This window comes from Vanacampus margaritifer, chromosome 2, assembly GCF_051991255.1.
Source record: "Vanacampus margaritifer isolate UIUO_Vmar chromosome 2, RoL_Vmar_1.0, whole genome shotgun sequence".
Taxonomy (NCBI): Eukaryota; Metazoa; Chordata; class Actinopteri; order Syngnathiformes; family Syngnathidae; genus Vanacampus; species Vanacampus margaritifer.
In genome coordinates, this window is record NC_135433.1 from 46,060,696 (window position 1) to 46,087,575 (window position 26,880).

Below are 26,880 nucleotides of genomic sequence, written 5' to 3' on the forward strand. Positions count from 1 at the left end.
GTTATAATGTTAACTAGAATAGTGCGAAAGTCCAGAAAAATCTTCGGAAAACAGGTAAGCCGTGATTGGTTGTTACCTGAGCCCTGAGCAACTGTGATGTCATCTTCAGTTGACAGCAAGTGGCTTTATGGCCGCCCTCTGAGATGGACGAAAACGCGTGTATTTTGCTGCTTAACTCATATTCCGCAAACACAATATTACACAGAATACCGTGTTTGGACTCCATAGAACATATTAGTTCTTTGCCACCACCTTGTGTTTTCTATCAGCAATTATAAACCATCTTTAGGAGGGTTGTCAATCATTTGTGTATTTTCAACAAGCGCAGTCCTTTTATGTATACTGTAAAGTATCATAATAAAGTATTGTAAATCATGATTAGCATTAATTTATTAGCGTGGCTGGCTAGTTCATTGACTTTGTCCTATTATTAGCTAATCAGTCACATCAAATGTATTCATATTAACCTGGACGCTTGTCAGACTAGATAAACAGATCATTTGTGTGAAGAAAGCTCAAAATGACAGTAGCTGAAGGCAACACCTGATATTAGATAGACAGCTAGACAGACAGACTGACTGACAGAGGAGAATTTTAATTCCAGACTGTCCCTGAAGGCAACATCAGTGTTTCCCAACTCATTGAGCCTCGGCATATTTTTCAAATTAAAAATATTACTGCTCACTACCAAACAAATGTCACAAAATACAGGTATAATGAAATGATGATGATCTTGTTTCAATTTACACACATTGACTTATTCAGTGTGCATGTATTGTTCTATTAGCAGGTGTCACTAATGTGCAGTAGCCCCCAAGGACTACATGAAAATCCAGGGGCCTGTTCTAAAAATAGTTCACAAGTTACGGGACATTGTGACTTTCCAGGAACTAGTTAAATGATAATTTGAAAATAAACACTGGCATAGAGTTATAGAAATAACATGTAATTAGTTATTTCAGAAATGCATATCTAACGGGATTATTATGTACCTTCAGCATTTAATTTTTCCAATTGTCACTACAGAATACGTAGCGGTCTTATAATAAGTAATACGAAAATTGGCCTGGATGGATGGATAGATAGATAGATAGATAGATAGATAGATAGATAGATAGATAGATAGATAGATAGATAGATAGATAGATAGATAGATAGATAGATAGATAGATAGATAGATAGATAGATAGATAGATAGATAGATAGATAGATAGATAGATAGATAGATAGATAGATAGATAGACGGTAGGATGTAAATATCAACAGCGCTTGCCTCTGTGGACGCGTCCGCACACCACGTGACGTGCTGTGTTTACATCCTCTCCTCTCAGCTGTTCTTTCCACCACTCCGACAGAACCACTCGCTCCTTTCCAATTTCTCCTCCAGAGCCCCGCTTTCAACACACAAAATAACAACTCTTCACGCCAAATATTTCAATGTTTCCTCGGGCCTCCATGAACCGCCGCATTGCACCCGGAGACGAGCAGTGACTAAATGCGACACGGCATTGTTGTAAGTATTGTTTTGGTTTGTTTACACTCTAACAGGTTTTCCGCGTTGAAGTGCAAAGTTTGGTTAGTTTCGCTCGGTGTTTTGTGGTTGTTACGCGTGTTATTTATGGATGTAAAGTCGAAGTAAAAAGAGGGGGAGGGGGACATCCTCTAAAGCTGCTTTGTGTTTTTGGTGATGGCGCACTCAGGCCCTCCGAGCTAACGTTAGCCTGCTTGCTACTCCATAATTATCTTTCCATTTAACTCCAGGTTAGCCGTCACACTAGCCATCTTTAAACACCACTACTGCGCTTTCCTGTTTTATCGCTGGCTCGAGAAAAAAATGAACCAAGTTATACCACGGAGTTTATTGTTATTGTTAATAATACTTGTTAAATGCTTAGTGGTTGAAACTGAAAGCTCCTTTTTTTACGAACCGATTGACCTAGTCAGTCGCCGCTTAAAAAAAAGATTTGGGTTAATCGCATTGCAGGGAACTGGCAGTTATTGCTGCGTTTGTGCTCAAACGGGACAAAAGCCGTATGCAAGACACACGGCGCTTTTTTTGTGTCGCTTTATGTAAGCAGTGCCTGGCTCGCCATTCACTTTGCACAGATGTGCTGAAAGAACCACAACAGTCGTGATTAATAGGCGCTCTCTGGTCGACATGGTGCGATGAACGCTGTTGTTGTTTTGGCTTCGTCGTCACACGCAGTGTGGAACAAAGCGTCGCGCCATTCGATTGGCCGAGAGGCGCTTGTCTCCTTGGCAACTGCGCCATGTGATTAACCGACACGCTGATTGGCTAATGAAGGTGTCACTCAAATGGAACCCGGAACAACAACTTTTAGCAATAGAAAAGAAAACACTTTACGAGCACCATTAATATGAAGGTAAGCGGTATAAGAACGTTATTTAGAACAGCTTTATCACGCCATTTAGTCTTTAAAACATATAAAATATGGCAACCGTATCATGAGGGAAACCATATAATCTTAAATTTTACTTGACAAAATCTAGCAAACTGATACAGTAATCCCTTGTTTATTGCAGGGGGTATGCTCTAGACTCTAGAGTCTAGAGTCTAGACCACCCCCACAATAGATGAGATTTGAAAAGTAGCAACCAAATGTTTATTTGACTATTTATATACATTTTACAGCTTCATGCATATTATACCAAAATATATGCATATGAGGTGCCTCTATTATTATTCTCCTCTTAAGATTCTACACTACTGTAGTATCTGTGCTTCTCTGTTACTGAATGCGTGTGACTTTTAAAGACGGAACCAAATGTTTATTTGACTATTTATATACATTTTACAGCTTCATGCATATTATACCAAAATATATGCATGTGAGGTGCCTGTATTATTATTCTCCTCTTAAGATTCTACACTACTGTAGTATCTGTGCTTCTCTGTTACTGAATGCGTGTGACTTTTAAAGACGGAACCTGGCATGTTGGGGGACGTTTGAGTCAGCAAATGAGAGTGTGCTGTAGATTTGGCTGGCTGTCAACTGGCTAAACCTTTGTGTTGAGTGACTCAGCATCAGTTGTGGCAAGCTGCAGGTCATGTGTGATTATGTGCCCTATTTTTATTTTGGAACCTTTGTTCAGTAAAGCAACTGAAAGTGCTGGGCTGTGTTTATCCTTGGATACAAATGGGGGTGGGGGATTACAGTTCATTATAATCAGCGATGGTACGCTGTATTCAATTGGGCAAATGTTATTTTATCGTAGATGTTTAGTTATGTAACTTTCGACAGTTGTACTTTTCAATAGCCACATGCACTTTAGCTTACTATATTAACTCATTCACTGCCATTGACGGCTATAAACGTCAAAAATTCATTTTAACTATTTCTATTTAACATTTTTTCCCGCTTTTGTTAACAAGAGTATGAAAACCTAGAATTATTGTACATTTAGAACAGATATGAAATTTGTGATCATTGGCGAGTTAATTAGTGAAGTCATGCGATTAATTACGATTAAAAACTTTTAATCGCCTGACGCCCCGAATTTTTGAAATTTTCTTTCTTTTTTTCAATTCATTCACTGCCATTGACGGCTATAAACGTTTTTAACTATTTCTATTAGTTTAACATTTTTTTCCCCACTTTTGTTAACAAGAGTATGAAAACCTAGATTTTTTTATTGTACATTTAGAACAGATATAAAATTTGTGATTAATCGTGAGTTAACTAGTGAAGTCATGCGATTAATTACAATTTTAAAAAATGTAATCGCCTCTTGCCCCTAATTTTTAATAATCTTAAAAATATATATATATTTAATGAATTTATGGCAGTGAGTTAAGTGTGAAATAATCCCATATGTTGGACATTCTGTATTGTCCGCACTCTTTCTTCATGGCTTGCGCTTACTGCTCCGCATTAATAGTCAGTGTGGAAAAATATATAGTGAATAAGCTGCGCTAAGTATGGTAAAAACTGTTTGTAATGCAGTGCATTGCTTATTGTTAAAAAAAAAAAAAGCAGCATAACAAATAAATGGCTTGAATTGTCATGTCAAATCATGAACCAGGAGCACCTAATAACCATAGAAACCTAAATTTAAGATTGGCAAATTTAAAAGAAACGTAATCGCCAAAATCAATTGCATATATCTCAACGGAATTGTATTTATGAAGCTGTGCACCACCAGTTGTAATGGAAATAATACAATTCCACACTGGAGCGCACTCATGCTTTAATTAGCTAAATTAAGGAGATGTGAGAAGGGCTCAAATGCTAATTAGAAATAAACAAACAGGTCTGTAACAGCTCTGAGGTTAATTCGCACGTAATGCAATCTCAAAAGGTGTGTTCACAAACGGCACCTGTTGCCATGTTAAGTTGCTACATAAATGACAATTTGCTTCATCTCGTAAATAGGAGGGTAAGCCTCGCATGTGTTATTCTCATTTTTAGTGTTTTAGCTCGACAAAAAGCGATGAAGTATACAGTATATTTTCTTTGGAGCCTTTGAGGTTAGTTTTTGTTTTGCTTTGAGGTGGTAGTTACAGGCTAAATTCCCAATTTGATACTTAGGTTGTTTCCTGCCGTATAAAGTTTTGCATCTTGTCGGAAGCAGAACAATAGGGCGACAAATAGTCTTCTGTGCTGCGTCGCACTGCTGTGATGTCATAAATCATGTCGCTGTACGTACATTTCCTGTTCTGTGGTAATCACCACGCTTTTCTTTTTTTACCACCTCTGGTTGCCACACACAAAAAAAAAAAAAAACAGAAGTCATGCGAGTTTGTAGTAGTACAGCATATGAGAAAAGCGTTTTGGAAGATCAGAGCCGCGGTGTTAAGTTGACGTGAAGAGCTCGTGTTTCCTGAGGATCCATTTGGTCACGCGGCATGACTCGCTGTCAGACATGACCCGGGTTCACATCCAACCCTTTTTTTCCGCACAGGGGCCAAGAGAGGACATTTTTATCACTGGATGTGTCAAGCCATGGTGTTCTTAGGTAGTATTTATGCTGTATGGTTTAAAACCCTGGATTGGCTTGCAACCAATTCAGGGTGTGCCCCGCCTACTGCCCGAAGCCAGCTGGGATAGGCTCCAGCACCCCCGCGACCCTTGTAAGGAATAAGCGATTAAGAAAATGGGTGGATGGTTTAAGTGACATAATGCTTTTTACACTGTCATGACACATACATTACAGTGTCCTCCAAAAGTATTAAAATGGCAAAACAATCTCCGGACCTTAACTCAATAGAGCATGCATTTTACCTCCTGAAGGGATAAACAAACAAGAACTGAAAGGGGCCGCAATAAAGGCCTGGAAAAGTATTTTAAATGGGTCGCTGGCTTGATGCAGTTTTTGCAAGTAACCAAATATTAAATGTTATTCACTTTATTAATAAGTTTTGTTCCAATACTTTTGCTCACTTGAAAAGTGGGTGACTTCAAACAAAAGGTTCACTCTACTGAGTTAACACACTGTTTCTCAACCCTGGTCCTTGGGCCCCACTAGACATGGAAAACAGGCTGGATAGTGGGGCCCAAGGACCAGGTTTGAGAAACACAGGTTTTACACATTTAGATGTAAATACTAGAGATAGACCGATATGGGTTTTTTCAGGGCCAATACCGATGCCGATTATTAGTAGGCAAGGAGGCCAATAACCAATATTTGAAGCTGATACTCATTTTCAGTAAAAAAATAAAAAATAATAAAAATGGGGGATTAGCGTCAAAATTTGTAAAATACAAACATCAATCTTGCCTCTGTTGTAATGTCTTAAAGGATGTTTATTGAACAATTTTTTTTTAAATATTTGACAATCAACATCCTTTTAAATTTCTAACAAAACATTCAGGGAGCTCCCAAGGTTATCAATATGTCTTAAAAAGTTAAATGGAAACCTAAGCAAGTGTAAATACCATAGCTCTCTATAGTTTTCCCCCAAATTTTAAAATACCTGAAATCTTAAACTTTCACATTTCTTTTGTTTTAATGTCAAATAACAGCAAATGGTTCTGAAGGTTCCCATTGGTCAGTAGCATCTCATCGTTAAGTCAAGTTAACTCAACATTTAAATGAATATCTCCCTGAGATTTAAATGGTTTTCAATTTACCTTATATCAGCCGTCAGATAAAAAAAAAAAAAAAAAGGCAGATACCAATGTTTGTCAAAATGCCCAATATCAGCGCTCAGTCCCTAGTAAATACGAATAAACAAAAGCCAGAATGGTTTCATTATACAACAAAAACAAAGGAGTCGTTCCAATACTTTTGGAGGAGGTTGTGTGATACGTGTCATGATGGCGTCTAAAAAAAAAAAAAGAAACGTGGCTAAAAACGCATATCTTCCCAAAAAACACAAACATTAAATGAACACCTGCTCGAAAAATTGAGTTAAAGCTTAAATTAAATATAAATAAATATATTACAAAATACGAAACAAAACAAATTTTGATGACAGCCAGTGGAGTTATGTCGGGGTTACCCTCATTTAAAATCAATAGAGAATGTGTGATATTAGATATCCTAAAATTGGTTATGTATTATTCGCAGGGAATAAGGACCAAGAAGTGCTGCAAATATTTTTTTTAAATTAATTTAAAACAGCCCCCCCTCCTCACCCCAACCCCAAAAGGGGTTTCTAATTGCCCTTAGATGCCACAAGATGGCGCCAAAGCACTAATCCTCTATCAGTCATGACTTTTGGCTGTTGTAGTTTTTCTCCATAGGTTTGGCACATTTCTTGAAACTGAGATGACGTTTTCAAAACTGCAAGCTCATTTGGCCGAACAGTCTTACATTTGTGCACAACCTATCAGTTCATTAGCAAAAGCACATATCTATCCCAAAACTGCTCACACGTGCTTCACACCAAGTTCCTTTCCCAAACAAAGAGTCGGTACTGTCACAACTGCAAAGATCCCTCTCAATTGCTTTGGCTCATCTGCATTCATTTACTTTTTTTTGCCAAAAAGAAGTTGGATGATTTTGCACAACTCTTTGGATCATCTGCAAAAGCTCACATCTCTCCCAAAACAGCTTACCTATGTGTCAAAATCAAATTTCTATGTCATACAAGTAGTCAGTGCCCCCAAAATACATCGTCCCTTTGGCATTCTGTGAGCACTGCAGGTCAAAATCATTAGATTATTTGTCACAACAGCTAACAAAATACAATTATGTATAAAACTGAGGGGGGAAAATGATTTTACAAGAGCAGTTTTCAAAGTTTGCGATTTGACATACTCACAGTCAAGGAAATTGCAACAGTTTTTATTCACACAAAGTACTTACACATTAGAGTGCAACAAAAGAAAGTGTAAACCGAAATCTTTATATTCATGAAAAACTAATAACTAAAATTACTAGTACTACTACTGTAACAATTTGACTACACAGTAAATTCTGTCGAGTACATTTGACTCTATCTAGAGTGGGACCAAATAGACTTAGTTTTAGAGTAATATTTACACTCGGAAGAGTGATAAAATAAAATAAATAAGTAAAAGTCACTCAAGGGTTGAGGAACGAACTCACGACCTTCAGCTTGGGAGACGCTCTGAGCAACAGCGCTCCTGCTATGTTACTGTAGCAAGTATATCGCTCGTGTCAGCTGGAATCTTCATAACTCCGAGACCAAAAACATCTTGGAGCTAAGCAAGCAGTAGAAGTGGCGTAGCTCAGGTGGCCGTCCCCCAACCTGAAGTTTCCTCCACCCTTCAGTGACTTTTATTTTGTTTGTCAATTCTTTATTTTACTCTCTTCCAAGTGTAAATATTACTCTAAAACTGAGTTTATTTTCTAATTGACTCTACAGAATTTACTGTGTAGTCGCTATCGTCACCTTCCCCCTCTTGGCCATCCATGCGCTGCCTTTTGTTTGGCCAAAGGTCTTCGTCCACGTCGCAACTGATATTTTCCCTTGCAATGCTGCGAGGGAAAAAAAACGGTGTGAATTTCTCAACTAGGGGTGTTAGAAAAAATCGATTTGGCAATATATCGCGATATTACAGCGCGCAATTCTCGAATCGATTCAATATGTGGCTGAATCGATTTTTAAACATACATTTTTTTTTATGGGAATATTCAACAAAATGTCTTACTTAGGGTTAGGATTCACACATTAAGCATGAAAGAATTTTATATTGATGGAACATTAAGCCATAATATTTTATTTCAGTGCTGTTCAAACATGAAACAGACTGCAACCTGTTTGCTAAATGCAGTGGCTCAGTTATAAGCCTGAATTTTCAGATAAATAAATACATTTTCATACAAATCTTACAGCGTACATGTACAAGTTTGCTGATTTTTATTTTTTAAAATTTGAGTTTAAAAAAAATCGCAACAATCGATTTATAGATTTGTATCGGGATTAATCGGTATTGAATCGAATCGTGACCTATGAATCGTGCTACAAATAGAATCGCCAGGTATTTAGCAATTCACACCCCTAGTCTCAACCATCCTCTACACGGATCCCCTGTGATATGCTGGACTAATTTTGACAATTGAACCGATGATTTTGCCTATTATGACTAATGAATGTTATGATGTTTTGGAGAGGACAGCCATTAGTCTGAAAAACAACCAATCCAGTTCGATTCAGTTGAGCAAATGAATAACTACATTTGTAAGTACAGAATCAGGAATGGGCGTGGGCGCACTGTATATGAAAATAAGCAATCGGGTTCAGGCACTCGGACCAACAGTGTAAATCCAGCCTTCGAGTAGCAGGTGCATTTTCCCCTGTGAGAATGTACCGCAGTGGCCAAAGGCGCTTCATTTGTACAAGATTGTGGCTGACCTACTTTTTCTTCTTTGCACTAAAAAGTGACTGGAAATGACCAAGCGGGGGCAGGCAGAAGGAGGGGGAACTTAAAAATACGCAGCTGCTGACGGTGAGCAAAATGGATGCTGATGACCTGAGCGCAGGCCTCCCCTCCCGCTATCGAGTCGCCCCTCAATGTAAATTTATGGGCTGAGTCAGACGGAGAGATGCTGAGAAGGCACAGTGGAAATTCGAGAGGCGTCTTCCCCTGTTTCAAAGCTCTGTAACTGCATCACACGAGCACTCCGAGGTTTACGCCAGGCGCTTTAGTAGGATTGTAAAGAAACCAGAATTAATGTGATTGTGTTTTTATTGTTGGGGGGGATATACAGTATCTTTCATTAATTGCTGAAAAATGCATCTATTTTTGTGTTTTTGTGCTCAAGCCAAAGCATCAACAGCTTGATTTGGTGCCATCTGGTGGCATTTTAGTGTCACGGAAATTTAGTTGCTCCGTTTTTATGTGTGATTTGTTCATATGTACTCGGCTGGCCTGAAAATAGCAAAAATTGACGTATAATTGACACCCATTGAAATTCATTGGGATTTTTTTTGTAACCCTCCAAATCCTTCAAAAAAATACTGATAAACCTCCAGTATACATTTTCCACAAAAAAACAGGTGGGCCAACCCCAACCAAAAAAACAAACGAAAAAATGGTGACAGTTTTAAATTAAACAAGGCCTTTAAATGATAAATACATTCTCAAAAAAATAACCGATTACTTGTCGATTAATAATGCTCTATTTTCCAGTCTTTTTTTTTTCAACTGGGGTTGGGTATCGATTCAAATTTCCTCAATCCATTCAATTTCGATTCGCAAGAGTTCAGTTCAACATAATTTTGATTTTTCCCGATTCAAATCGATTTCCTTCAATTCAATTAATTATGGCACATCAATTCTTAAATGTCAAGGACATTATAAAAACTCCACAAATATGAACTCTTTTACTGCCAAAGACGTTAAATGACGTTCTGCAAAAACCTACGGAGGAGCGCCAAAGACGTTAAAAGACGTCCACCCATTTATTTATTTTTTTGAAACGGGTGCAGGGAAGGCTTGCGGAGCTGTCCTGAAAGTTTCAAGCAGGTCTAGTGAGCCTAATGACTATTTTTGGCCCCTAGAGGGCAGCGATGACTTTCTTTTGACAAGATCGGGTGGGCGTCAGCAGAAGACGTGAGGCGGGGCTAGAGTGTTGTGGGAACAATAGCTGAAGAAGCCATAATGGCGGTTGCAAGCAGCTCACGCTAGAGCCATTTTTTTCAAAGACGAAAAGCATCGACCAACGATAAAGAGCACATTGATGACGACGATGATCATCATCGATGATGATGATGATGGTGACTCCATGGTTGGAAGCATTGACGCGGCAGTAGAATACGTTAGGCGGAGCTAGATGGAGGAGGAAGCGGACGATGTTGCAAGCAGCTCACAGTTGGGAATTTTCAACGCCAAAGAGCACATTGATGACGACGATGATCATCATCGATGATGATGGTGGTGACTCCGAGGTTGACGCCGAAGTTGGAAGCGCTGACGCGGCGGCTATGACGACGTCATAAAGGTTCACGGGCTAGCGATGCTAACACCGGAAAACGCGCAGCACAAGCGAGCACGCTCAGGCGGACGTTCAATCGGACGACGAAGAGTGCCCCGAGTCCAATGCATATTCATCGGAGGAGTGGGTACAGTCTGCTACTTGCTATTCCCCGGAAAAAAAGGCCGTCAAGAAAGTGTAACGTCTGCACGCGAAACGGACAATGAAAGTGAAAGTAATCTGTTGTGCGAATCCTGCTCCCTCTCCTTGCACGCAGGAGAGCGTTACAAAAAGAAAAACTGTATTTGAAACATCCACATAATTGTAAATAGTACCACAGTTGCACACATTTGTAAATAGTTTGCCAAATTGTTTTGTCAAATTGTTACACTGTTGAATGGAAATAAATGTATTTTGCAAACTAAAAACACTTTTTCATTGTTGGTGAAAGCGTTTTACAGAAGTAAAGCACTATTTAAGTGTTTGTGGCATCATTCATGGACAAAAAGAAGTGTAGAATTCACTAGAGTGCATGAAATAACATCGTTTCACAAAAAGCTCTTTTTCTCCGTTTTTTGTTTCAAAACAGAGAATTTCGGTGAAACTAACCATTTTCTATTGTTGATTACTGAAGAATGGAATAAGGTAGAAACAAACTTTTTTTCTGATGAAAGATGAGTGTTCAATCTTTCATTTGGTAGTATGTGTGTTTCCATAGTCCAAACACAACATTTTCTGTGGACCTTGAAAGATCAGTCAAAATGCTTAAATCGGCTGGCACTGGCGACATCCCGTTTCTGAAAACGTCTGGCAGTCAAAGAGTTAAATTCCAAAGTACATTTTACGGTAACTGGTCAAATGATTTAGTTTATTAATGAAATTAACACGTGTTATAATCACTTAAGTGTTAAACATACATTGACATCAGCAAGGATGAGATAAAAATATTTTCAGAATCTATTTCAATTTCAACTTCAAAGAAAATACTTAAATTCATGAGTAAATTTGGCGCTAACAGTAAGTTACAAAAAGAAAATCGGCCTTTAAAAGTCTACTTTCTTAAGAATTTATGTGAAAAAAGATACATAAAAATAATTGATTTGTGGTTTTATGAATCAATATTGGGCTTGAAAAAGCCCTATTTTTTACTACCTGTCCGTGCCTAAGCCACAAGGTGAGAATCACTGTACTAGAAAACTGGGTGACATTAAATTGCAAAGCTTTTTTTTTTTGCCAGTGTCATCAAAGGTGGGCATATCATCATGTCAAAGTTTGAAAATAATTTAAAAAATTTCCATGAAGCAAAAGTGTGAGGGCCTTTTCATCGCTGCTTGCTTCTTTAATATATATATATATATATATATATATATATATATATATATTAACATGTGCTTATACCATTTTCCACAGGTCACCTGCTGCCTGGAGATGACTGTTGCGTGAGGAATCACATCAGCTGGATCTTTTTTTCGGGCCAAAACACTTTTTTGTCGGCATGGGGGGAGCCGTGAGCGCCGGGGAGGACAACGACGACCTCATCGACAACCTGAAGGAGGCGCAGTATATTCGCACGGACAGAGTGGAGCAGGCTTTTCGCGCCATCGACCGCGGCGACTACTACCTGGACGGCTACCGGGACAGCGCATACAAAGATTTGGCGTGGAAACACGGCAACATCCACTTGTCGGCTCCGTGCATTTATTCCGAGGTGATGGAGGCGCTCAAGCTGCAGCCGGGACTTTCTTTCCTCAACCTGGGCAGCGGGACGGGTTACCTGAGCACCATGGTGGGACTCATCATTGGTAAGCTTGCCATCCACCCATCCATCTATCTATCTATCGTCAGCTAGCAAGCTAATATCGTTTGCTAGCGAGCAATCATCATCTTTATCTATCGTTAGCTAGCAATATATTTTTATTTATCTATCTATCTATCTATCTATCTATCTATCTATCTATCTATCTATCTATCTATCTATCAAGCTAATATCGTTTGCTAGCAAGCAATCATCATCTTTATCGTTAGCTAGCAAGATAATATTTTTGTCTGTCTGTCCGTCCGTCCGTCTCTCGTCAGCAAGCTAATACCGTTTGCTAGCAAGCAATCATCATCTTTATCTACCATTAGCTAGCAAGATAATATTTTTGTCTGTCTGTCCATCTGTCTGTCCATCCGTCTGTCCATCCGTCCGTCCGTCCGTCCATCTATCGTCAGCTAGCAAGCTAATATTGTTTGCTAGCAAGCAAGCATCATCTTTATCGTTAGCTAGCAAGATAATATTTATTTTGTCTATCTATCTATCTATCTATCTATCTATCTATCTATCTATCTATCTATCTATCTATCTATCTATCTATCAGCTAGCTAGATAGCCACATAGGTAGATAGCTAGGCTAGCATCTCTCTGTCTGTCTAGTTATCTAGCTTTTTTTGTTTTGTTTTTTTGTTTCCATGCGGCAATTAATTGGAGTTCCTTGTTGTTATTTTTATGAAGGTCCATTTGGTGTGAATCACGGTGTGGAGCTCCACAAGGATGTGGTCGAATATGCCAGGGACAAACTTGACAGTTTTATAAAGACCAGCGACAGCTTCGATAAGTGAGTGTTGGATTTATGCCCTGCTATCATTTTGAAGCGGGAAATCAGTTTTGATTTAAAAGATACGAGGGCACGAAATCGAATCGTTACACTTTAAAATGTTTTGAGATACGTATTGAATGATATATTTTTGAAAGAAATGCCAAATCCCTGTTCCCTAAAAGATATGGTATGTAAAATGAAAGTCATTGCATCACAGTCACACCCTTTTGAACTGAGCCGTACCATATCACCCATGTTTTATTGGCGAGATACACACAACAAATTTAGGTTTCCAAATATGATAGCAAGCCTCAAGTAAAAGAACAGTTGAGTATTTGTGTCCTAGTAGCGAAGACGAACTGTTCTGGATGTGCTTGTTGTTGTTTTTCAACCTCCATGGCTGACAGTGGAGAAAATTGATTGTGCATGGCCCAGCTCAACAACTTTGCCATTTTGTCTGTTCCGCATTTCTGCGTCCAGTGCTTGTGTTGAACCCACCTAAGCACACGAAAACACATGTGCACACCCGAGAGTTGATAGTAGATCTGATAGTGTCGTTTACGGCAATAGAAAAGAAAAGAGCACACTGTTGAAACGGAGGCACAATCAATCATAAAACTGTGTTCTTTGAATGAAGAGAGAGTTTTGGAATTTTTCAATACTCATTCATTAAAAAAAGAACAATATTTCAATACTATGCCTAAAATGCGTACATTAAGTAAAAATATATTCGTAGGTCTAGTTATTGAAAATTATATTACATAGGTCGCGCCACGCTAGACAGACATGTTTCACCGCCATCTTTCTACTCCGGCTACCCGAAGGAGAAGAACTTTGCAACGTAGTGCCCATGCTTCAAAATGCTAATCAAAACTTAGATCATTGCATTCTATTAGTTCACCACTAGATGGCCCCAAACAATTCTACACACTGTACCTTTAAATGTTAAATTAGCTAATTTTATAAAATGAGACCACTGTTCAGATGTAGGTTTTCACAAAAGCTATTTTTCTCTGGAAGTTGCAGAATGTCTGGAAACTTACATATTGTCGCTTCTATGAAAAATGTTTTTGGGATGCCTGCATTCAGTTTCATCCCAAAAACCTAAAAATAAACAAATGGGGAAAAATGGGAATAAGGGTTTTTCACATAGCAACGACGATATGTAAGTTTACAGAGATTCAGCCACTTCCAAAGGTAAAAAAATCCACCTCCAAACTCCGGAAAAGGTCATCATAACAAAAATCTCAAGAACAGATTGCTTGAAAGCTAACAGGAAGCTGGCCATTTTAGTGGAAAGAAGGTATTTTTAGTGGCATCTACTTACCTACTACTTACCTTATCTACTATTTTGCTTACAGCAGAAAATATGTTAATTTATTCCGTTTTACACTGTGTTCTTATGTGCTTTCTCTACCGGCGCCATGATAGCCCTGTTGGGCTGGTCATAATTGGGCTTAGGCATTTTGTATGTTCCCATCTGATGTGATGTCCCCCCCCTGCAGGTTTGAGTTCTGCGAGCCCGTTTTTGTTGTGGGAGATTGCCTGGAAATCTCCACAGACAGCCACCAGTATGATCGCATTTACTGCGGGGCCGGGGTGCAGAAAGTCCATGAATATTACATGAAAGTCCTGCTCAAAGTCGGGGGGATCCTTGTGCTGCCTATCGAGGATCAGGTGAGACTGGGAGACTCGTTATGCTGCTCTTTTTATTGAAAACCAGCATGGGTATTAATTTTTCATGGCTGATTGTGGAGCCGCGTAAGAGGGGCTTCTCGATGTATTTAGGATGCTGACAGACAAGGGAAGCAACTTGTCATCGTGTATGAAGTGACCATGTGAGGGAGGCATGTATTTGTCTTAAGCAAATGACGCACCTGCCAACATGTTGGGGCTCAAAGTGTCTATTTGAGGGAGGCCTTTGTTTTTCTTAAACAGATGAAACACCTGCAAATTAATTGAAACATTACATCATTTTGATGGAGGCCTTTATTTGTCATAAGCAGAGGATGCACCTGCCAACATATTGTTGCTCAATGTTAATTTGAGGGAGGCCTTTATTTTTCTTAAGCAGATGACATACCTGCAAATTAATTGAAACATTACATCATTTTGGGAGAGGCCTTTATTTTTCTTAAACAGATGAAACACCTGCAAATTAATTGAAACATTACATCATATTGAGGGAGGCCTTCATTTTTCTTGAGCAGATGACATACCTACAAATTATTTGAAGCATGGTATATTTTTGAGAGAGCCCTATATTTGTCTTAAGCAGAGGACGCACCTGCCAACATATTGGGGCTCAGTGTCTATTTGAGGGAGGCCTTTATTTTTCTTAAACAGATGACATACATGCAAATTATTTGAAGCATGGTATTTTTTTGAGAGAGCCCTCTATTTGTCTTAAACTGATGGCGCACCTGCCAACATATTGGGGCTCGGTGTCTATTTGAGGGAGGCCTTTATTTTTCTTAAACAGATTACACACCTACAAATTAATTGTAGCGTAGCATCTTTTTGAGAGAGGCCTTTATTTGTCTTAAACTGATGGTGCACCTGCCAACATATTGGGGCTCAGTGTCTATTTGAGGGAGGCCTTTATTTTTCTTAAACAGATTACACACCTACAAATTAATTGAAACATTACATCATTTTGAGGGAGGCCTTTTTTGTTTTAAGCAGATGACATACCTGCAAATTATTTGAAGCATGGTATTTTTTTTTTGAAAGAGCCCTTTATTTGTCTTGAGCAGAGGACACACCTGCCAACATATTGGGGCTCAGTGTCTATTTGAGGGAGGCCTTTATTTTTCTTAAACAGATGACATACCTGCAAATTAATTGGGGAATGGCGTTCATTTGCGGGAAGTGTTTATTTGCCTTAAGCAGATGACGCACCTGCTACCATAATTTACGGACTATAAGCAGCTACTTTTTCCTTGCGCTCTGACCCCTGCGACCAATGTGACGGTGCGGCTAATGTACTGTTAGTTTTTTTTGACGTGGTTCGCTCCTGATTATCCAATCTCACAATTTACTCTATGTATCCAGGCCCATAGTCCAGCACAGCCAATATGTAAAAAAATGTTCAATCTACACTAGGTGGGTGCGATTTATAACCCATTACGTTTTATAGTCGGGAAAATACGGTAATTAATTAGGGCATTGCATCTATGTTAGGGAGGTGTTTATTTATTTAAGTGGAAAGATGCACCATTTTTTTCCCTTGGGCACAGCAACCATCTGTGGTTTTATTTCTCTTAAGTGGATGACGCAGCCACCAACTAATTAGACCACGCTGTCTCTTTGAGGGAGGCGTTCGTTTTAAGCAGATGATGCACCTGCTAATAAATTGGGGTACTGCAATTATTTGAGGGAGGCATTTATTTATCTTGAGCGTTTAGCACACCTGCTATCTAATTAAGGCACATGTTTTTGAAGCGGCCTTTTCATTGTCTTAAGAAGACTTCCCTGTCAGCTAATAATCATGGTGTCTATCTCAGGGAGGTGTTTATTTGTGAAGTGGTTTGATGTACCCGCCAATTAATAGGGAAGGGTTTCAATTTGATGGAGTCATTTAGTTGTCTTAAAAGATCAACACTCCCAACTGACTAAAATTGGGGAATGCGTCCATTTAAGGGAGTTGTTTAATTGTCGTAACCGCCTACTGATTGGTGCATGGCGTCTATTTTGAAGAATGCTTTTGTCTAAATTGCAACTAATTGGGGAACAGTGTGTGTGTCATTATTTGAAGAAATAAAAGCATTATCACACTCCTTTTGGGGCCCATTATAATAAATGAAGAGGACATCTGGCATGAAGCTTTAATGGACCCATTGTCTGCAATTTTAACACCTCTCTAATTATGACACCCCCCTCAACTAGATTTAGCATTTAGCATCACCATCCAAGCATGGTGAGAGCGTGCGCTTCAATTGTACCTTGATAGCATTTACGCCTTTTTGTGTGCGTACAATAACAACGCAATGGGAACTCGATTACCTCTTTCGTTATGAATTGAATTTAAGTAGAACTATCACAAGAGAGAAAGTTTGAGTGCTCCATTGGAAAGAAAAAATATGGTAGATGAATTATATTGGGGGAAAGGTGAATTTTTAAGTAAAAAAAAATCAATTTCATTGTACATTTTGAATATAATATTACAAAGAAGTCAGATTTGAATGAGTATCGTGGCAGAAATAGTATGATAAAAATATAATATCTAAATAAAATATAGCAACAATTTTTTTTATTTATGTATATATATATATATATATATATATATATATATATATTTTTTTTTTTTTTTTCACAGCTGACCCAGATCACCAGGACGGGCCAGTGCACGTGGGACAGCAAAAACATCTTGGCCGTGTCCTTTGCGCCGCTGGCCCAACAAAACCGAGCTGACGGCGACAAACCGGACAGCGTCCAGTTGCGTGAGTTCCTCCGAGTCTCTTCACGTGTCCTTTTGATGAAAATTGCAGATGTGCAGAATGCAGTGTACAGGGTTACTTCAATAGCAGCTGCTGACACATTTGTGCTAAATAATGAGCAGCTTCACACTTGGTTAGTGACAGTGTCAAATTCAGGGAGGTATTTATTTGTCTCACGTGGCTAATGCACCTGCCAACCAATTGCGGCATAGTGTGTATTTGAGGGAGGCGTTTATTTTTCTAAAACAGACAAAGTACCCGCCCACTAATTGGGGCACGGAGTCTATTTGAGAGACGTGTTCATTTATCTTAAGTACAGCTAATTGGGATGAATCATTTATTTGAGGGAGTTGTTTATTTTTCCTAAGTTGAGAATGTACCCGCCAACTATTTGTGACATGGTGTCTTTATTGAGGGAGGTGTTTATTTGTCTTATGTGGCTGATGCAGTTGGCGACGAACTGGCGTATAATATGTATTTGAGGAAGGCGTTTATTTTTCTAAAGCAGACAAAGTACCCGCCCACAAATTGGGGTGCATGAATCATTTATTTGAGGGAGATGTTTATTTGCCTAAATTTCAAGTAATTGGGTCACAGTGTAGATTGGAGGCGTTTATTTCTCTTCACTGAATGTACTCTGCTACGAATTGATGCGTAGTGTTTATTTGAGGTCGGTGTGTTTGTCTTAAGTGGATGCACCTGGCAACACGGGCTCTGTTTGAGGGAGGTGTTTATCAGTTTTAGGTGGACAACACACTTCCTGAACTTAATACCACTCTTTTTTTCCCCTGTCTTTCATGAGTGGATACACTGATTAATCCAGGTGTGTCTGGCCATTGTCATCATGGTTACTGAGGTCAAGCACACCTGGATTAATTAGCTTGTCCACTCATGAACGACAGGAAATCAAGGAGTGGTATTGACTTGAGGAAGTGGTGGAGTTGTGCAAAGAGCTCACTGGGACGTCAATTGGATGTCTCCGTATTGGGATGTCAATAAGGAGGTGTTTATTTTTCTGAATTGAACAAAGCACCTGCTTCATTGTGACAGTCTATTGGAGTGAGGTGCTTATTTGTGGAAATCATTACTAGTTGGGGAGCAGCATTTTTTTGAAGATGTTTATTTGTCTAAAGTGCAAGTAATTTGGGTGTGACATCCTTTTGAGTAAGGCATACATTTTTGTTAGAACTGCCAAATAGTTTAGGCACGGCGTCCATTTTGAGAGAGGTATTTTTTATTTGTTTGTTTATTTATTTATCTATCTATTTGTTTCAATTGGACATATTTAGGGCATAACATTTATTTGAGGCTGGTTCTATTTGTCTTAAGTAATTATGACAATGTCTCAATTTTATGGAGGTATTTATTTGCCCATTTCACAATTTACTCATTGGAGCATGCACACGTTTTTCAGAGAGGCATTTGTATTTTTGAAGTGGATGACACTACAGAATTTATTGAAGCACGGCATCTATTTGATAGAGACGTTAATTTGCTGCATAATTGATTGCGGTCTCAGCTGCTTCAGTAACACGAACAGCCTTGAACAAGATTAACCTTGAACAAGGAACTACATGCTTATGTGATATAGGGGTGGGCGAGTTGGCCTTATTTCAAGGTATCGGTACTCGCGACAGCGACCGATACTTACGATCAACAACTGTAAATTAGAAGAATAGAAAATTTAATTTAATGAATGAAATGCAATTTTAAAGAAAAACATCATTTTGGGATATATAGTAGGCCTACTAGTGGTATCAGTACTTGGTATCTGTATCAAGAGTCTGAAAAAAGTGGTATCGAACATCCCGAACTGTAATCCCATGTAGCAATTTGCTGTGGAGACATTCTACTCCAGCAACACACAAAATGTGCGTGCGTTTGCGTCCCTCTTTGCCGTCAGCCCCCGTGACGGTGCGCACCCTGCAGGACCTGTGCCGCATCTACATCCGCCGCACCCTGCGCGAGTTGACCAGCGGCGGCGAGGAGGACGAGCAGGCCCGGCGCGCGGGGGCGCAGCGGGCGCCGCAGAAGCGCAAGCGGCGGCACTGCCGGCGGCGGCGCATCAACACGTACGTCTTCGTGGGCAACCAGCTGATCCCGCAGATGGTGGAGAGCGAGGAGGAGCACGGCGAGGACGAGCACAAGGACGGCGAGGCCGCCGTGGAGGAGGAGGAGGAGGACAAGGAGGAGCGGGACCTCGGCGACGTGGAGATCCTCAAGCAGGCCAACGTGTTTAGAGACCAGATCTTGTCTCTGCCGCTGCCCGAGTCCCTCAAGGAATATTTACTGTACTACAGGAAGAAGTGACTGAGGCGCACGCGTAGCATTATTTCCTCTCTTCTATCGTGATGGCGGAACTTGACGGCACAGATCACACTGGATCATAATGTTGACATTCTCCTTTGTATATCCTGCTTTCTTTTTCATTCTTTTGTATATTAAAACGTACACACAATGAAAATGACCATTTCAGATGAGATCGATTGAGCGTGCGTTGGAACCTCCAAAGTGGAATTTTAACTTTTTTTTTTTTCTCAATGAAACCATTTCTACCTTTCATTCGTTTTCGTAAAAAAAAAATTGTTGGATGTTTAAGTAGCATTAAGGTTGTTGACAAGTGTCAACGTAAACACTGTTATTAAATATATATATTTAAATTAACATACCTGTATTAGTTATTATCTAAATAAGAGTTGGCGTGCGGTGGTATAGCGGTTAGCTCGTCTGCCCTCACAAATAAATAAATGACTAAATAAATAAATGAATGACTAAAAGTGAAAATGAAAATGGATATAAAAGAATATAATTCAAAAATTATATGCAAATGTGAAGTTTTGGGGGTTGAAATCTCTCGCCCGTGTGTGGGGTTGGAATGTTCTCCATTTGCACGTGTTTCCAAAAACATGAAGGCGAGCTTGATTGAAGCGCAATTAGCTCATCTGTACGGATTCGGAGACAAAATAACTACAACTAAAATTGAATCGAATGAAAACCAAAGTGGTTTTAAAAATGTTAACTAACTGAAACAACATTTTACATTGTGAAATTAACTATATAATAGCACAATTACGTTTTCATCTTTGTCGATTCATTTTATGCATGATCTTTCAGGGATTTGAAATGTAATTATGTACAGAAGAAGAAAGTTCGCACAGTTTAGTTTACCTACACAATACATAATAACCTTTTTTTTTTTTTTTAACTAAAGATAATAAAACCTAAACTAAAGCGTGGGATTAGAAAAAAACACCAAAAAATAAAATAAAATGGAGAAAAAAATTTTTTTGATTTTAAGAAACAAAGCTGTTGTGGTGTCCTTGAGCAAGGCGTCTCTGTGGTTTGGTCGTGTGCAACACAAAATATACAACAGTGTGACAGTTAAATTTGCCTAGGGGTTATAATGAGTACAATCAATTTAAATAAATTAGTTGTTTGTCGATATTGGTTCTGCGGTTGACTGGCAACCTGTCCGAGGCGTACCCCAATCTTACCCAAAACACGACCCTAATGAGGATAAGTGGCATAGAAAACAAACAGCTCCATAATTTCCCATTAGGAACTATGTCATTTAAATCCTACTGTTCCCAGGGCCAAAAAAAAACACCTGCAACTGTACAGTACTTGTATTTAAAGTAGGCTTTTAATTAGCATTCTTACATCCATGCAAGTGTAAAGATAAATATTGTATTAAATATCGTTTAATTTGATGGATTAAATAAAACAAACAAAGTGAAATAAGTCACCCTTAGAAGACGAAATGGAGGAACATGAAAGGCGTATGCAGAGCAATACTGTCGCCGAGCGTCATTTTATAGTTTTGCTTATGTAATAATAAGATCTGCTTCGTAACATTTTAAGAATGTTAATTGGAAAAAGGGCTTGACTGATTAATCGGCTGGCCGATTTAATCGTCCAATTTTAGCTCTATAATCAGCAACAAAATAGTATATGTAAATATTATTAGCACATTAACAAAGATCGCATAAAACAGAGAAACATTTTACCCACAAAAGAAAATGAGCGCCTAAAAAAAAATAGCGTCTGATTTTTACCATTGTAGACAACACAAAAAATCAAACTTGAAAAATACCGTAGTCAAGTGTTCCGCCTGTAATTCATATCAAAAAATGATATTATAAAATTGGCCAATTAAACAGTTATCAGAATATAAATCTACCAAATATCGTAATCTGAATCAGCCTCAAAGTCCCTAATTGGGAATAATGTAAATGTGAATGAAATATTCCCATGACAAAACCATGCTTAACTCATTCACTGCCATTGACGGCTATAGATGTCAAAAATTCATTAGAACCATTTCTATTAGTTCCACATTTTTTCCACTTTTAAATTTTTGTTGTTGTTGAGTATGAAAACCTGGGGGGGGGAATTGTACATTTAGAACAGATCTAAAATTTAGGATTAATCGTGAGTTAACTAGTTATGCCATTAATTACGAAAAAATGTAATCGCCTGATGCCCCTAATATTTAATCATCTCTTCTTATTTTTTGAAGTAATTTTAATTATTTTATTGTTATATTTTATTTTATTGTTATTTTTTTTAAAATAAGGGGCGTCAGGCGATGATTTAAAAAAAAAAATCATAATTAATTGCATGACTTCACTAGTTAACTGACAATTAATCACAAATTTTATATCTGTTCTAAATGTACAATTACGGATTTCTAGGTTTTCATACTATTGTTAACAAAAGTGTGGGGGGGGGGGGAATTTAAACTCATAGAAATAGTTCAAATGAATTTTTGACGTCTATAGCCGTCAATGGCAGTGGATGAGCAGGCAGAATTAAAAGTTTTTACATTAAAAGCCAGTTCTCCTCAATAATTATTTGTTACCCCTGGCCCCTAGGAAGAAAAAAAAAAAGTCCCCCCCCCCAACTCTCCACCACAACTATAACTAGTATCAACAGTAGTACGCTTCTGCAGAGGAGCTAATATTCCTCTAACAATGAGAGCGCCACTGCCACCTACTGCAGTGGATGTGCAATTGCACCTTATTCTCGAATATGGTGGAGCTAAAGCGCTATATAAAAAGCAGTTCATTTACCATTTTGGCAACAAACAAACAAAAGTTCTCTGAGGTGATAATTGTCTTTTGTGACTTTCCACTTTGGAGGTTCGACTGTATATTAATTACAAGGAAATAATCGTTTCATGATCATCCGTAATAGGAGACTTGATGGGGGGGTTTTCTACCTAAGAGGTGTCCAAAATGTTTGTTTTTTTTCTACCGAGACACCTTTTAACGCAACCTTTTCTAACAGGAGCGCTGACTTGACGTGATGTGATATTGATTGGAGCGGGAGGAGCGAGACCCTTCCGTGGAGTGTCGCTAACGCACGGAGACATTTATGATTGATTCATTCATGCTAATCAATTGAGACCAATCTGAAGTGATTTTAGCTTTTGTATTGAAAGCAATGTAAATTTCAAAGCCTTTTTGTATGACAAAGCACCTTATTGTGGTTTGGGGTGATGTGTGTGTGTGTGTGTGTGTATGTGTGTGTGTGGTGGGGGGGGGGGGATTTTTACTGCAGACTTGTAAAAAATGTGATGAAAGTATGATTGGTCTGCGCCACTTGTATAGCAATGGCGTTTTTTTTTTAAAGTGCCAACGTCACATTCCACTTTTTTTTTGGGGGGGGGGGGGGGGGTCACGCGTACTCTGACTTTGACCTTTGTCTTGCTTTGAATGCGTCATTTAGTGTTTAAAAAAAAAAGCTGAAATGAAAACTATATATAGATATCCATATATGAATATAGTCTATACAGTTTGATTTGGGGTTTGTGGTAGCACCTTCTTGCTGTACTGTATAACTTGACACTGGCAACTCTTGTACACCAAAATTCCACTGCTGTTTGTTCAATAGATGAATATATACAATAGTTTTCATTGATGACAAATATTCTTAGAGGGGATAAAAAAAATAAATGCTGATGATTATTGTTTTTTGTGTGTGATGATGATGTAACTTTTTCCCCTCCCTTTACTTTTAACGTTCGTCAAAAAGCTTTTAAAGTGAGCAATAATTTGTCATCAACTTTAAAAAGAACGTTTGATTTTAAAACTCATCACACATTATAGATTCATTTAGGATGACACTGGAACCTCCAAAGTCCAACACGATCAATATCGTGACGCCGGTTGACTTAACCGCTGTCTGATCGATCTAAGGAAGAAAACAAGTCCTACATTTTCTTTAAAATATGTTCTGTGGCCCCAATAGTCTAAACACGGCACTCTGATTCATATTGCATTTGTGGAACGTGAATTAAGCAGCAAAATCGACCTGTTTTTAATCCATCTCAGTGGGCGGCCATTTTGTCACTTGATGTCGACTGAAGATGACATTAAATTGCCTAAGGGGTCATGCTGCCTTCCATGAAATAAGATAAATACATAACTGAAGCAAAATTGCGAGGAGACAAGTTTGCCGGAGGTCAAAATGTGTTTTGAGGATAAAAAAAAACACACACCACCAGCAACCACCTTCAAGTCGGAACTGGGAAAAGCCAATGGACTATATGCCACAGAGGAGGCGGGACTTCCGAGTTTTCACCCATCAACTTTGTTTCCGTTAAATTGAAGAGTTTGGCAGGACATTGCAAAGGGTGAAGACAAAACAAACCTTGTCCGTATTTAATAACTTAAAAAGTTTACTGTCCGATTAGACCTTTTGTTTTTTGTGTGTTTTATTTTTCTTGTGTCTTGTTTGACAGCACCGTTTATGTGCTCAGTTTGAATTGGATGTTGAAGTGTGAATTAATAAAGAAAGCAAAAAACAACGTTGTTTCCGTTTCCGGTTTGCGACGTGTGGGCCGCGTCCCAGTACTGCGCTTCCGCCTTTGTGCCCCTCCCTCGGTTGCGCGTTCCCGTCGACGGGTGCGAGGCTGTGAGTGTGTGTAGTGTCTGTCTCAGTGTCCGAAGCATTTCAGAGACGCCCTCCCGCCGATGAGCGGGAGCGCGCGCGCGGTTGGGAGGCGCAGGGGTGTGGGTGCGAGTTGAAACGGCGCTGTGTAAAACCCGGAAGTCCGTGGCATCTACCCCATAGGGATTATTCTGATTTCCGACCTTACTCGAATGCAGCATTAGGTAAAGACCAATCATGGCTCACCTGTTGTCTGAGTTTGGTCATGTGACATTTCCGAACTGCTGTTTCATTCGGGGAACGTGGGATATGTCTCATTCGATTGTCCCATTCCGACCTCAAAGCGTCCGAGGTGTTGGAATCATCCTCAATTGTTCTGGTTAACGCCGTCAGCCCAAATCACGTTGGATTACGTGAAGTTACTTATTTTGAATAACTAAATTAATGTTATAATAAATAAATTAAAATGTTTATAATAATGTAAATTATGTTTTGCCACTCACAGGGCTCCATTTTAGAGTGATGTCAGATTGAAGCCGGTCGGTGAAGTCGGGGTCCTTCCACTGCCTTGCCTTTACAAAAAAGACAAAGAAAAAGCAAAACAGACTTGTGGTGTTAGATTAATGGTGATGATATTTTTCAATTAGTTCGACTTTGGAGGTTCTAGTAGAAACAATTTACTAGAGCCAATGGAGTATAAGCCACAGAGAAGGAGGGACTTGCGACTTCCTGGTTTTCACACATCAGCTTTGTTTCCGTTTCCTGTTTGCACGTGTGGGCCGCGTCCCAGTTTGTGCGCTTCCGCCTTTGTGCTCCTCGGTTGCTCGTTTCCGTCGACGGGTGCGAGCGTGTAATGTATCTGTCTTAGTTGTCCGAATCATTTCAGAGAGTTGAGATGCCCTGCGCGCTCCCGCCGACGGTTGGGTGGGCGGGAGAGCGCGGTTGGGGGGTGCAGGAGTGGGGGTGCTACTGTTGGTACGCGGCCATCAGTGGCCGGAAACGACGCTTAAGTTTGAAACCCGGAAGTCGGAAGTCCGTGGCATCTACCCCATTTTGGGGTTTGGACGGGTTTTGGAGCCAAAATGCATCAATATCCTCGAAGCGTGGTTGTTTGCAGTTCATTTAGAAAATGTGTTGTATCTCTGGAGTTGTTTGGCACCAAAATAAAGGTCACAATCACAATTTCCTGCCTCTGTCACTTTAGATGAAGCGACTCATTTGGCGTCTTGAGTGGAGAAAATGAGGAGGGCAGTAAAGATGCTAAACTCGTGCCTTCAATGCAACACAACTACGCAGTGTAAACACAAGCGGAGACGAAGCTACAAAAGTTATGACGCCTCCGTGATGACATCATCAGGGTTACTTCACATTTCTTTACTAACATAACCCTAATTTAAACCTAAACCTTGTTTAGCCTGTAAGCCCAACAACGTTACAAGTAAGTTAACCAACAATAATATAGTTGAGGCATTTATTTGTCTTAAATAGTACTAAATGAAGCACATGTCTCCTGTATTCCTGGGAGGTGTTTATTCTTTCCCAGTTGCGGTGTGGTCAAGGGCAATTTTTTTTTTCCAAAGTACTATACCAAATGAGGTGTTCTTCTACTGTATTGGAAGGAGGTGTTTATTTTTCATTTTTTCCAAGTACTAAATAGGGCACGCTTCTACTGTATTGGAGGGAGGTGTTTATTTTTTGCAAGTATGTTTCTATTTTATTGGATGGAGGTGTTTATTTTTTTCCAAATACTAAATGGGGCGCACATTTACTGTATTCAAGGGAGGTATTTATTTTTTGCAAGTACTAAATAGGACACGCTTCTATTTTATTGGAGGGAGGTGTTTATTTTTTCCAAATACTAAATGGGCCGCACATTTACTGTATTCAAGGGATGTATTTATTTTTGCAAGTACTAAATAGGACACGCTTCTATTTTATTGGAGGGAGGTGTTCATTTTTTCTAAGTATTAAATGGGGCGTACATTTCCAAGTGCTAAAGGGAGAAGTACTATTTTGTTTAAGTACTAAATCGGGTGTGTGTCTACTCTATTCAATGGAGGTGTTTATTATTACTAATTGGAAAATGTACCCACCCACTAATTAAGGTACGGCATCTACCTGAGAGAGATGTTTATTTGTCTTGTGGACACATTCACCTATTAACTCATTCACTGCCATTGACGGCTATATATGTCAAACATTCATTGTAACTATTTCAATTAGTTTAATTTTTTCCCACTTTTGTTAACAAGAGTATGAAAACCTAGAGAAAAAATGTTATTGTACATTTATAACAGATATAAAATGTTTGATTAATCGTGAGTTAACTGTTGAAGTCATGCGATTAATTACAATTGAAAAATGTAATCGCCGGACGTGGTTTAAAAAAAAAAGATTACTAAAAATTAGGGGTGTCAGTCATTAAAATTTCGTAGATTCACTAGTTAACTCACGATTAATCATACATTTTATATCTGTTATAAATGTACAATGAAATTTTTTTAAATGTTATACATGTACAATAAAAAAATTCTAGGTTTTCATACTCTTTCGACAAAAGTGGGAAAAAAATGTTAAACTAATAGAAATATTTAAAATTAATTTTTGATGTCTATAGCTGT

General features: G+C 38.9%; 1 protein-coding gene across 1 annotated transcript; it reads left to right on the forward strand.

Moving 5' to 3' along the window:
• Nucleotides 1–1,284: 1,284 nt before the first annotated feature.
• On the forward strand, nt 1,285–22,916 carry pcmtd1 (protein-L-isoaspartate (D-aspartate) O-methyltransferase domain containing 1). The gene is made up of 6 exons (XM_077558855.1): nt 1,285–1,513; nt 11,758–12,149; nt 12,842–12,944; nt 14,432–14,603; nt 17,245–17,368; nt 19,269–22,916. Exons 2-6 carry the CDS (start codon nt 11,843–11,845, stop codon nt 19,673–19,675), a joined length of 1,113 nt encoding a protein of 370 aa, XP_077414981.1. The 5' UTR covers nt 1,285–1,513; nt 11,758–11,842; the 3' UTR covers nt 19,676–22,916.
• Nucleotides 22,917–26,880: the final 3,964 nt, after the last annotated feature.